Source organism: Rhinolophus ferrumequinum, chromosome 14 (genome assembly GCF_004115265.2).
Source record: "Rhinolophus ferrumequinum isolate MPI-CBG mRhiFer1 chromosome 14, mRhiFer1_v1.p, whole genome shotgun sequence".
In the NCBI taxonomy this organism is placed as follows: domain Eukaryota; kingdom Metazoa; phylum Chordata; class Mammalia; order Chiroptera; family Rhinolophidae; genus Rhinolophus; species Rhinolophus ferrumequinum.
Genome location: NC_046297.1, coordinates 31,663,337 through 31,677,340, shown reverse-complemented (window position 1 = coordinate 31,677,340; position 14,004 = coordinate 31,663,337). Strand labels below are relative to the sequence as shown.

General features: G+C 34.5%; 1 protein-coding gene across 2 annotated transcripts in view; it reads right to left on the bottom strand.

The window, feature by feature from the left end:
- The window catches only part of SLC26A7 (solute carrier family 26 member 7), a 445,736-nt gene that overhangs the window by 93,831 nt on the left and 337,901 nt on the right, over positions 1-14,004 (bottom strand). The window contains exons 7-9 of one of the 2 annotated variants that reach the window (XM_033125821.1): positions 8,665-8,747; positions 6,474-6,621; positions 2,433-2,546 (exon numbers count right to left, since the gene is read on the bottom strand). In XM_033125821.1, the coding sequence (XP_032981712.1) occupies positions 2,433-2,546; positions 6,474-6,621; positions 8,665-8,747 (345 nt within the window). The remainder of the gene's footprint in view (positions 1-2,432; positions 2,547-6,473; positions 6,622-8,664; positions 8,748-14,004) is intronic. The other variant, XM_033125820.1, reaches the window with a different exon arrangement.

Below are 14,004 nucleotides of genomic sequence, written 5' to 3'. Positions count from 1 at the left end.
AACAAAGTGAAATAGAGAAGAAAAAGACAACAGATTAATTAATGAAATGCAGAGCGAGTTCCTTGAAAAGATTAATAAAATTGACAAACCCTTGGCTAGACTCTCTAAGATAAAAAGAGAAAAGAACAAATAAACAAAATCACAAATGAAAGAGTGGAATTTATCACGGATGTCACAAAAATATAAAGGATCATCCAAGAATACTATGAAGGAGTAAATGCCACCAAATTCAATAACCTAGAAGAAATGGACATGTTCTTAGAAACATACAGCTTTCCTAGGTTGAATCAGGAAGAACTGGAAAATCTAAAGAAACCAATTACCAGAAAGGAAATTGAATCAATCATCCAAAACTTTCCCAGAAGCAAACGTCCGGGACCAGATGGCTTCTCTAGTGAATTCTACCAAACCTTCAAAGAGGATCTAATACATGTCCTACTCAAACTCTTCCAAAAAATTGAAGAAGAGACAATATTCTTGAACTCATTTTATGAGGCCAACATTACCCTAATACCAAAACCTGATAAGGATAACACAAAAGAAGAAAACTGCAGACCAATGTCTCTGATGAATACAGATGCAAAAATCCTAAACAAAAATCTAGCGAATCGAATGCAACAATGCATAAAAAACATTATACATCATGACCATGTGGGGTTCATCCCAGGGGCACAATGATGGTGCAACATATGCAAATCAATCAATGTCATACACCACATACACAAAATAAAGGACAAAAAATCATATGATTGTATCAGTAGATGCAGAAAAAGCATTTGACAAGATATAACATCCATTGAGGGTAAACGGGGTCAAATATATGGTGTAGCTTACAGAATTGTACACCTGAAATCTATATAACTTTACTGACAATTGTCACCCCAATAAGCTTTAATTTAAAAAAAAGAATACGCCATTGAAAAAGAAACCAAAAAAATAAATAAATAAATAAAGTATGACAAGCAATACCTGGCACATAACTCAACATACGCTTCCACCAACACCATTACCATCTTCATCACAGCTGCATCTTCATTATCATAATTGTCATCTCAGCAGTAGCCAGCATAATACCTGGTATATACTGTGTTTCCCCGAAAATAAGACCTAGCTGGACAATCAGCTCAAATGCGTCTTTTGGAGAAAAAATTTATATAAGACCCAGTCTTATTTTACTCTAAGAATGGGTTAATATAATATAATGTAATATAATATAATATAATATAACGTAACATAATATAATATAATACCGGGTCTTATATTAATTTTTGCTCCAAAAGACGCTTTAGAGCTGATTGTCTGGCTAGGTCTTTTTTTCGGTGAAACAGGGTAGCAGGCACTCAAATGTCAAATTGACTCGAGTTCCAAAAAATATATATAATAATTGTTTCTTTAACATCAAATGAGCACAGACATCTTATTACTCATTTACAGACTTATACATCTATATAGACAGGAATTGCAATGACAATGACTAAGTTTGCATATAATGATTTCATTTTATTTAAAGGTAATAAACAAAAATGGAAATTTTTCAAATTGGTTAACTTAGCGAAAAACAAAATGAGAGGCACCACTAGAAGGAGCTCTGTTCAAGGGTTGGAAACAATAATGATGCTATTAGTACAGGATTTTTTTTTTATTAAAATTTATTGGGGTGATAATGGTTAGTAAAATTACATAGGTTTCAAGTGTACAATTCTGGAATACATCATCTATATATCACATGTGTGTTCACCACCTATCACCATACAGAGGGTACCAAAAAAAATGTATACACATTTTAAAAAAGGAAAAAGCTGTATTAATTGTAATACTCAATACATACCAATAACAAAAGTTGAATACAAGTCATGCTTGATTTCTGCAATTACAATTGGTGCTGAAAGTGGTTACTGTCAACATCCAGACACTTCAGATTACAGCAAACTACTGCTTGAGTATAGATAACGTCTCTTAAAATGTGTATACATTTTTTTGTCACCTCCGTTATATTTGGACCCATTTATCTTAATCTCCCACTTCCTTTCCCCCTTACCCTCTGGTAACCACTAAACTATTGTCTGTGTCTATGAGTTTTTCTTTCTTTATTTGTTTGTCTTGTTCCTTTGTTGGTTTCAGTTTTATATCCTACATATCAGTGAAATCATATGTTTCTCAACTTTTTATGTGTGACTTATTTTGCTTACTAGCATAATAATCTCAAGATTATCATCGATTTTGCGTAAAATTTTTTTTAGAGTTTACTGAAATTATTCGGCTTCTGCAAGGATCATTCATGAAAAAAACAACAGAGACTTATTCAAAACTAATTAGAAAAAACGAAGAAGTAAAAATATTTTCAGGACTTTAGAGAGAAATTCACTCTTCCAACTCTCTCAGGAGAGTAAAGGCCCAGCAGTGGTTTTGTCCCTGCTAGACAATTAAGTTACCTGTGTCTTTGCTCCTGTGCTGTATAGGCTAGTGGTCCGTCCCATGGCAGCAGCACTTGGTATGCAGAAGAAAAATGAAGAAATCACGTTGCTGAGACCATGAGCCAAAAATTCCTATAAGATTGATAATAGGAGGCTATATCATTTCTTAATAACAACTTTCAGAGAACACAGGTGCAACTTGTCAAAGAATGAGATTTGTTTGTATTCAATTTCTGTTCTCTCCATTAGTTATGATTTAACCATTGTAAACTAAAACAAAATAAAAAGCTAGTATTTATTGAGTGTTTACAATGTGCCAGAAACTGTCCCAAGCATTTTACTCATTTAATCCTCATAAAAACCTTATAGGAAAATACAAGTTATTTATTGTCTCTGTTGCCAATTTCTCTCCTATCTTTTAAATCACTATAATCAAGGCTTTTGTTCCTTCCATTGAATGACCTCCACAATGGTAAATTCCGACCTTACTTGGCCTAAAAGCAGCATTTGACACAATCACTCACTTCCTCCTCCTTAAGTGCTTCTTCTAGGTACTTCTAGAACCTCACAGCCACCTGGTTTTCTCCTACCTCCTTGGTCACACTTCTCAATTTCTTTTGTAGTTCCTTCTCATTTAGCCAATCAAAATATCTATATCTTAGCTACCCAAATACACATTGACAACTCAAAAACTATATCACTAGCCTTCTAAACTTCAGACTTACATAGCCAACTTGCTACTCACTCATGTCCATTTGGATAGCTAACAGGTATCCCAAACATAATTGGGTCTACTATCCCAACCTGGTCCTTCCACATTCTTCCCCATCTCAAGTTCCAAATGCTTGGGCCAAAAGTTTCACAGATACTACAGTCATGTGCCTCATAATGACATTGTAGTCAATGACAGACCACATATGAGGTCTGACAATTAAGTTTGCAAATTTTCCACTGTAGCACTGTACAAACAGCTTGGTAAGGGTTTCATAACTTTAGTATATCAGTGTCTCATCACTCTGTTCCTTTCAATGTGTGGTTGTGTCTTGATGAGTGGCATTTATTATTGTTTTGCATGTTTTTGTTTGCCATCCCAAGAATGTTTGAGCTTGAATTAGAGCAATAAAGAAACATTAAATTTCTTGTTAAACTTGGCAAGAGTAGAAGTGAAATCAGGAATGTGAGTCCAAGTTTATGGGGATAATATCATGAAGAAAACGGCAATGTACAAATGGATTAAACGTTTTTCTGAGGTGAGAGAACACATCACTGATGAAGAGAAGTCAGGACAGCAAGTAACAAGCAGAACGGATGAAAACATTGCTAAAATTCATTGAATGGTGCATCAAAACCATCAGCTGACTGTGAGAAGCATAACAGACCAAGTAAACATAAATAGAGAAACAGGAAAGTTTTAACTGAAAATCTTGGCATAATAAAGGTGTGTGCATAAATTGTCCCGAAGGAGCTCAACAATGAACAAAAGCAAAGGAGGGTTGAAGTTTGCCAAGACCTTTTGATGATGTTTTGGGCCATGTTATCACTGGTGATGAAAAATGGGTGTACCAATACAGCCCTGAAACAAATTGTCAAAGTACACAATGGAAGTCAGCCAACTCTCCATGATCAAAAAAAGTTCTGTCAGTCCAAATGAAGAGTCAAAAATGATGTTGCTAACATTTTTTCATATCAGAGGGATTATTCATTATGAATTTGTACCAATTGGACAAACAGTTAACCAAGTTTACTGTTTGGAAGTGCTGAAAAGTCTGCGTAAAAAAGTTAGATAAAAACGACCTGAACTTTTCGCCAACAATTCATGGCTATTGCATCAGGCCAATTCACCAGCTCACACAACATTGTCTGTGAGGGAGTTTTTAGCCAGTAAACAAATAACTGTATTGGAACACGCTCCCTATTTACCTGCTCTATCCCCCAATGACTACTTTCTTTAACTGAAGATAAAGGAAACATTGAAAGGAAGACATTTTGATGACATCAGAACATCAAGTATATGATGACAGCTCTGATGGCCATTCCAGAAAAAGAGTTCTAAAATTGCTTTGAAGGGTTTACTAGGTGCTGGCATTGGTGTATAACTTCCCAAAAGGAGTGCTTCAAAAGTGACCATAGTGATATTCAGCAATGAGGTAATGTAGTACTCTTTCTAGAATGAGTTCATGAACTTAATTGTCATACCTCATATATGAGAGTGGTCCCATAGGTTTATAATAGAGCTGAAAATGCCTATCACCTAGTGACATCATAGGCATTGTAACATTGTAGTGCAACATATTACATTTGTGGTGATGCTGGTGTAAACGAACCTACTGCACTGCCAGTCATATAAAAGTATACAGCATATACAGTTATGTACATTATGTATTACCTGATAATAATTATAAATGACTATGTTCCCCATTTATGTATTTACTATACTATAACTCTTATCATTATTTTAGCATGTACTCTTTCTACTTATTAAAAACCTTTTGCTATAAAATAGTACACACTTTGATGCTTGTAAGCAGCCTCATACATCTTGTGTTTACCATGTCTCTTGCTTGTGTTATTTTATCTTGTGTTTGATTTAATCACATGTTGTTTTATATAGTAATATGCTGTATAGGTTTGTAGCCTGAGAGCAACAAGCTGTACCATATAGCCTAAGTGTGCAGTAGGCTATACTATCTAGCTTTGTATAAGTACACTCTGTCATGTTTGCATAATGACAAAATTTCCTAGCAATGCATTTCTTAGAATGTATCCCTGTTGTTAAGCAGCACATGACAATATTATTGACCCCTTCCGTTTCTCCCAGATTGTATCCACATTCAATTCAGAATCTGTCCACTTCTCATCTCCTCAATTGCTACATCCTGGTCAAAGTCATCGAATTTCACCTGGATTATTGCAAAAAGCTCCTAATGTTTTCCTGCCTCTCCTGTTGCCAGTAAACAACAGACAAATATCTCAGCTCTTGTAGAACTGGTATTCTAGTGAGGAAATGCTGACAATAAACAAGATTATACAGAAAGTAAAGCAGAGGAGGGAGTGGAAAATCTTGAGTTTAGGACTTTAGCTTACCAATGAAGGCCTCCCTGAGAAGGGAACATTTATTTGAATAAAGGAGGCATGCAGATATCTGGAAGTGGGGGGATACACTTCCTGGAAAAGGCAAGTACAAATATCCTGAGCCAGAAACATGAGTAGTGGGTTCAAGGAAAAGCAAGGCAACAAGTGTGGCTAGAACAGAGTATGAAAGGGATATGAGATCAGACAGAAAAAAGGATGGTGGCCTTATATGGGCCTTGCATGGTAAACCTTGGTAAAGAGATTATTCATGAGTATGAGGGGAAGACACTGGGAGGTTCTGAGATGAAGAGAGAAATGGTCTGTGTTATTCACTGTTATATCCGTTGTTCTTAGACCAGTGTCTGGTACATTAGTAGTATTCAATACACATCTGTTGAATAAATAAATATGCTTTTTTACAGATGACAAAACTGGGGTACAGAAACAATTAAGGACACATAGTATCAGAGTGAGATTTAAACACAGGTAATTTGGCATTTTTAACCAGTATTCTGCAGCTGTCTCTGTAGACTGACAGGAATATAGGGCCACAGGGCTTAAAAACAAGAAACTGGCAGAATTATGATCAACGTTATCTTCATCCTTTGGTATTATTCTAAAAATAGACTCTCACATCCTTTCGTGTTTTTACTAAGAAGAATAATACTAGTATTATTTGTACTTTAAAATCTATAATTTTTAAAAGTAAGTATGCAATGATAAATATATTTAGATTCTCTCATAAAAGCAAAGTAAAAAGAATACCAAGATATCCGTCTTCCTAAAAATAAATGAAAGTTATAAACCAATCCATGAAGTTTTCAGCTTTTTCTAAATGATTTAGAGATTTTTCTTTTGTTTTCTTACACCCATTCTTGCTATATACTTAGGAAAGTTATATTTTTCATAAGTCTAGCATTTTTAGGACCTGGGAATGCACAGTACAATGATACCAGAGCTGTGGAGAGGGGCTGGGACATACTCCACCTGGTTGTCATCAATTAAATAGTTGAATTTTTTGGCAGATCCTTGAGCAAGAGCCAGTGAGGCCGCATAGCCTACAAGCGCCACTCCAAAGGCTTCTGTGATTATTGCAGAGAGGACATTCATTGAGGGAGCTTTAGGTGGAGGAATTCTGTGGAATGAAATACCATAGTGAAGGCATCAATTTTCATGTAATTTCTATAACAACTTGCAATGAATTCAACTATGATAATGACTCTAATTTTACATAGAATAAGTAAAATACCCATGAGAAAACCAAGCAGCCTTGCCATTTGAATTTCTTTCTTTTTAACATTATTTAGCAGAAAAAGCAAAAATCGCAAGGAACACCACAGGGAAAACTCTATGCATCTGTCATTTACACCCAGGGAATTCAGGTTATATTACAGGAACTCTAACTAGACAAAAATGTCCTGTATCAGAACAAAAGCATATATGGAGCATACGTTCGTTTGAATCTTTCCAAATATTTATTTGGCTGTCATTAGGGATTGTATTCCCTGCCTTGAATACCATACTGCTTTATGAAAACACTAGATTACTGTGAACTACAATTCTTGAGTTAACCCCTAAATTTTCATTGAGTTCATAATCTTAATTATGTTTTTAACTTTCACAGCACACTTAACTATGCATCACGTATGTTAAGAAAAATGTGTATAAAGGCTTCTTCTACCCTCTGTTGCAAAATATAGGACAACAGTTAACCGTTTCTCAGTTTTAAAGAACTATTTAAAATATTTCTTTCAACCTACCCATTGTCTTGTTGTCTTTTGAAAACCACTTGAGCCAAGCATGGTATCATCATTTATTTATCCCAGTGATTCTTTGGGAGACTTACTTCCTCTCAAAAAAAACCCCCAAAAAACCCAAAACTTCCCCTGTGGCAAAATTAGAAGAAAAGGAAAGATAATTCATGCTGACTTAATACATAGTATATAAGTAGAATGCTCAGCCCTTTAATAGTATAAGCTGCATGGAGAAGAAACCATTTTGAGAAAGGTTAGGTAATGTATCCAAATCACAGAATGAATGGTAGAGCTGGGATTCAATCTCAGCTCCATCTAGTTTCAATGTTACCCTCTTTCTTTGATTCCTTAAAAGGCTGGTTCTGGAAAAGCCATTCAAAATAAAGGACAATTAGAATGGATAGAAGAGATGCATGATTTTTTTACCCACTTGCTAAAAACAAATTGATTTGTATAATTAGAGGCCCTAAAATATATGTTATACAAAAGTGCTACCATTTCAAAGTGTAAAAATTTTTGTTTCATGAAAATTGGTCTTGTCTAATTATTAATAACAATCAACTGATCTAGAAAGAAAGAATAAACTGACTTTTAAAGGGGGAAATGTAGCTAACCCTTTAGAAAACACAAGTTGATTCAGATAATCACCACTAGTCTGTAACTGCATAAAGGCTGAAGATTCTTTTTAATTATCTTTTTAATCTCTTAAATTTTTCTACTCTTCCTCCATTCTAATGTAGTTAGAAACCAAAATTTTGGACAACAAGATTGAAATACAGAGGACTCAGAAACTATAACTTTACCCCAAATTTATAAATATTGGTGTATATACAGCCCATCAGAAGGAAATAACCACCTCGTCCCACAGATGCCTTTTGTTTTCTTTCAGGCTATATTTGGAAAAACGTTTTGTCCTTCTAGGGTGAACACTTCTTGTTAACCTTCCTCTTGGTTTCCAGAGCTTTCTCTGGACAGGTAGCAAACAATGCCCTCTTCTCCAGTATACATTGTCCCTCCCCATTAAATACTACCCAGGCCTCTGCGTTTACTGTTTCAGATAATGCTTGTGTACATAAGTATATGTGAGTGGAATGGAGAAGACTAATCCCACAGCATGACTCTAATTTGGAAATTGAATGCCCTCCATTTATTTTCCAAATATCATTGTCAATAATTTCCAAGTCTTTTACCTGAAGCAATGCTATATAATATATTTATTAACTTTCCTAGTTATATAGGTAAGCAGTCTATGAAGTTACTGTTTTTCTATATGCATAGTTTGTTTTTATCATTTAAAATAGAAATTAATTAGAATTTTGTCCCCTACATGGACTTTAAAAGAATAAAATCCATACCACCTACCAATGGTCCGTTCCACCATCAAAAACAAACAAACAAACAAATAAGAAAAATGACTATATTACCCTTTTGGAATATGACCAACTACTTCTAATCCATATGTGTTTTCCATGTTGGTACAATAGCAAGCAAATGATGCAGCAATAATCTGGTGGTTCCATTTGAAAAAAGAAAAAGAAAATTATTACTAGCCTTTCAAACTTCTTTTTAAAAACTATTTTTAAAAGTAAATATTGTTCATGTGTCTCATGATCATCAAGAGTAATGTAGTATTTGTACAGATTTTTAGAAATTAAGAAATTTAAAATTAAAAAATCCCTCTGAAATTTGAGATCACTTTATTTGCAGTCTCAAAAATTAAATGAATTTCCCATAATATGATTTTTTTTTAATAACCTACCCTGGGACAACCCAATTATGTCTAATTTTGAAGGGGAGCAAAACACAGACTATAGGGGGGTGTGTGTGTGTGTGTGTAAGACATCACAATCAACCTATACACTTGTCTTTTGTGACATGAAGGGATGCTTTATAAAATAGCATGTTTTGAGATATTACATCAATGTTCCTAATATAGAGTAGTAATTAATAATGATTTATAGTTTCCTTGCATATTTTTAAATTTTGAGCTTTTACTATTCCTTGAAATAAAATATACTCCAGAGAGTCTCAGGTACCCTACACTCTGTTATATGGTATGATAGATGACATATGACATTTGACAAGCAAGATTAAGTGTTCTCTGCTTATATCCATGATCACCTTTAAATGCATGTTCAGAACCCAGGTCAGCCTTTGTTTTACCAGCCATGCCACCTAATGTTTTCCATTTATTTTCATAATCCCTTTTCATTCTTCTGATAATTTTAATAGGTACTGGAAATTTCACATGGTTATGGTATCAATTTGGTATCAGTTTAGAATTATTTGTACAAGGTATGATACAAAAATACAGTGAATGTTTAAACTAAAACATTATTACAGTAGAAGACACATTGCCATTAATCCCCTCAAAATAATCCCCCCTCATTTCAAATACACTTATCCCATCATTCTTGCCACTTTCTGAAGCAGTTCTGGAAGTCCTGTTTCATCAGTGTCTTTAGTTGCACTGTTGTGGCTGCCTCAATGTCTCCTGGTGAATAAAGTGGAGGAGGACACACTGTAATGTTTTTACTTGACAGAAATTGCCAAACCAGAAGTGATGTGTGACATGGAGCCTTTCTGTTGTGATCGAGAAACATAGTGAATGCTGCTGCCAAGTGCCATGCAATGGAAGGGCAGGGATCTTCAATATGGGAAACGGTGCTTGGAACCTTAGTAACAGTGTGTGATGTTTCAACTTGTATGGTGCAGTCAGTTGAGTGTGAGCTATGGTTGAGAGAAGGTGTATTTTAAAGTGTGCCATAAATCATCCACCTTCACGATGACACTCCGTGTCACACATAGCTTCTGGTATATGGCAATTTCTGTCAAATAAAAATGTAATGGTGTATTCTCATCCACCTTATTCACCAGATCTGACACAGTGAGATTTCTGGCTCTTCCCCAAACTCAAAGTGATTCAGGACATTGAGGCAGCCATGACAGCGCAACTAAAGACACTCATGAAAGACGACTTCCAGAACTGCTTCAGAAAGTGGGAAGAATGATGGGATAAGTGTGAGGGGGAGTATTTTGAGGGGGATTAATGGCAATGTGTCTTCTACTGTAATAATTTTTTAGTTTAAATATTTACCATATTGTTTAATCGCACTTCATCTACTACACTTTTGTTAAAAAGAGACACACCAATTTTCTATTTAAAGTACAAATTCAGCACATCTGTGACCAGAAAAATCATATAGCAAAATCACACTAGAAAAATAAGGAATATCTAATTATTAATACCCTACTTATAAATATTGTGATATAATAGTATTTTCTAAAAGAGATAGTAGTAGTTAAAAATACAGGCTATTAGGTTAGAGTTAGAAGTATTAACGTATTCAAAAATTCCTAAGCCAATTAATAAATTTAATTGCTAATAATTTTCATGAAATATTTATATCAGGTGAGCTATAAAGGAAAATGTACTATAGCCACAAGATCCTCCATCGCTATTGAAAATGGAAGCATACATGATATTCAATACACATAACCAATATTAAAATTAAGCAACCTAAGCCACTGAATTGGACTTTCAGACAGGATCTTACTTCCTCACTATATTTCTTTAACATAATTAAACTTCCTTTATCAGTCCATTTATTGGCCTGTCTTCGATATGATATGTGTGTATAAGACTAGAACTACCCTTAGACCTGCGTAAGAGAGGAACCTGTCCCAGGCAGGCTTTATGGTTTACAGGGCTCTAATCCGGCCCTTCTCTGTTTTTGAGCCCTCCTCATTGTATTGGAGCTTTGTGAGGGCAAATGGATATGCCCAAATCAAACCTGTACCCTTCTTTCTGAACCACACTCTGGATAATCAGGAATATATAATTTCCTGCCCAAAAGTCCCCAAACCTGTTTTCAGAGTATATTCCCCATGTCTATTCTCCCACTGTGATCCAAGGGAAGACTAAGGAACAGGTGTGGTGGTAGAAGAGTGAAGAGGTGTTTGGAACCTGTATAGTGGAGCAAGGATAGATGATAGATAGATAATAGATAGATAGATAGATAGATAGATAGATAGATAGATAGATGATAGATAGATAGATAGATGATAGATAGATAGATAGATAGATAGATAGATACAGATATAGATATACAGATATACATCAATCCCCTTGTAGGTGGGATAGAGCTGGAGTAGGAAGAGAAGGGGCAGACCAAGGGGCTGGCTCCCCCCATGCTGCCATATTCTGGCAGAACTCAAAGGATCGGTGAATTCTTTATTCTAACTCGCCTTTCAAGGTAATTGTTAAGGTGTTTTAGTCAAGATAGGGAAGGAGCACCTGTTTTATTTAACATTTTGAAGTGTAACTTTTAAGTTATAGTTTGCCTTGGGTCTTGCAAATATTAAGGACAACACTGTGTAATGATTACCTTATATTTTTTTATAAGGCTAATTCTTATTATTTTTGCATTGAATAAGCAACTGTTTTAATACTAGCTCAAGGTTCTTCTTCCCTGAGTTTATTTTCAATTCTGGCTTCATGAAACTTATGTAATAAAACTTCCAAACATATAATAAGAATTACTTAATGCCTACAGGATTTTGGAATAAAATAAAATGGTTCACAGTTGTTGCTATAATAACTACCAATAATCATAGTACCTTCCAGTTTTATGGCTTATTTGAAATAGAAACACACACACGTAATATAGATCACATGTGTCAAACATATCTCCACAAATTATCAAGGGTATAGAATCATACAAAGCCTAATTACGGAAAGAAGCCATCCATCTTAGTTCTACACAAATAAGTCATATTCCTTAGAGAGAGTTTTTAATGTGGTAACCTTATACATTTACATAAACTTACACCATTTAAGCATCATAAAGGGATATTTCAATAAGTGAAATTATTTAGACATGACCTTTCATATACATGTATAAACCAAAGACCATTAAAAAATACTAAAGCCAACTAATGATAAGTTAGTAGACTGCAGTTGTGTTGACACTTCCTTTCCAATTTAAGGCTTTTAGTTAAGAATTCTAAGTAGAAGCTCTTGAAATTTCAAAATGTATCTTTTAATGTCATAAACCTTTATGGAGCAAAGTATAATTTATTGCTTTGACAAGTACAACAAAAACAACAACAAAAATATCTTAGAGAACCAACCCTGGCCAGTGAAAATTATGAGTAGCCTTTCAGTAAAGCAAAATTAGGTCAGGAAAAAAGTGTTAATAGATCTGCCAATCATTAATGGGCATTTGTAAATTGATAATATTTCTATGCATATCATACAGATGCCAAATCAATACAATGTGGTATGATTTTGTTATTGCTTTAGGGAAAATCATGACAGAGATCTTTTGATTTTCACCCTTAGAAATGTCTCCATAATCAAAATCTTAGGTTATACGTTTTCTTATTTATGTAAAATAAAATTACAAGCATATAAGCAATGGTACGTAAATAGAAAACATGTGTCTCCTTTTTAAAATTATTGACTCAAAATGTTTCCTGTTCTTGCATTAATGTATAGCCACACAAGTTAGCCCTCTTTTTTATAGGTTTCTTTTTTTATATATATTAAAGTTTATTGGGGCGACAATTGTTAGTAAAGTTACATAGATTTCAGGTATACAATTCTGTAATACATCATCTATATATCACATTGTGTGTTCACCACCCAGAGTCAGTTTTCTTTTCATCACCATATATTGTATCCCTTTACCCTCATCTACCATCCCCTACACCCTTACCCTCTGGTAACCACTAAACTATTGTCTATGTCTATGAGTTTTTGTTTCTTTGTCTTGTTTCTTCAGTTTTATACTCCATACATCAGTGAAATCATATGGTTCTCAACTTTTTCTGTCTGACTATTTTGCTCAGCATAATAATCTCAAGATTCATCCATGTTGTTGCAAACAGTACTATTTTATCTTTTCTTGTGGCACAATAGTATTCAATTGTGTGTATATACAACAACTTCTTTATCTAATCATCTACTGAAGGGCAGTTTGGTTTCCATGTCTTGGAAAAATAAAGCTGCAATTAACATAAATAAAGCTGCAATGAACATTGGAGCACATATATCTTTACGGATAAATGTTTTCAGATTTTTTTGGTAGATACCCAGGAGACAGATTGCTGGGTCATATGGTAATTCTATTCTTAGTTTTTTGAGGGACCTCAACGCTGCCTTCCGTAGAGGCTGCACCAGTCTGCATTCCCACCAACAATGTATGAGGGTTCCTTTTTCTCCACTGCCGCTCCAACATTTGTTGTTATTTGTCTTGTTGATGATAGCTATTCTAAGTGATGTGAGGTGATATCTCATTGTAGTTTTTATTTGCATTTCTCTGATGATTAGTGACGTTGAACATTTTTTCATATGTCTATTTATTAGCCATTTGCGTATCTTTGGAGAAATGTCTAATCAGGTCCTCTGCCCATTTTTTAATTGCATTGTTTGGTTGTTTTGGTGGTGTTGGGTTGTATGAGTTCCTTTTATGTTTTGGATATTAGCCCCTTATTGGAGGTGTTGTTTTCCAAAATCTTGCTCTATAAATGTCAATTATGACCATTTCACCTAATGTGTCATTTAGGGCTGCTATTTCTTTATTCATTTTCTGTTTGGATGATCTATCCATAGCTGTCAATGATGTTTTTAGGTCCCCTACTATAATAGTGTTTTGGTCAATTTCTCCCTTTAGTTCTGTTAGTAGTTGCTTGGTATATTTCAGTGCTCCCTGATCAGGGGCATAAATATTGATGACTGTTATGTCTTCTTGTTGTATAGT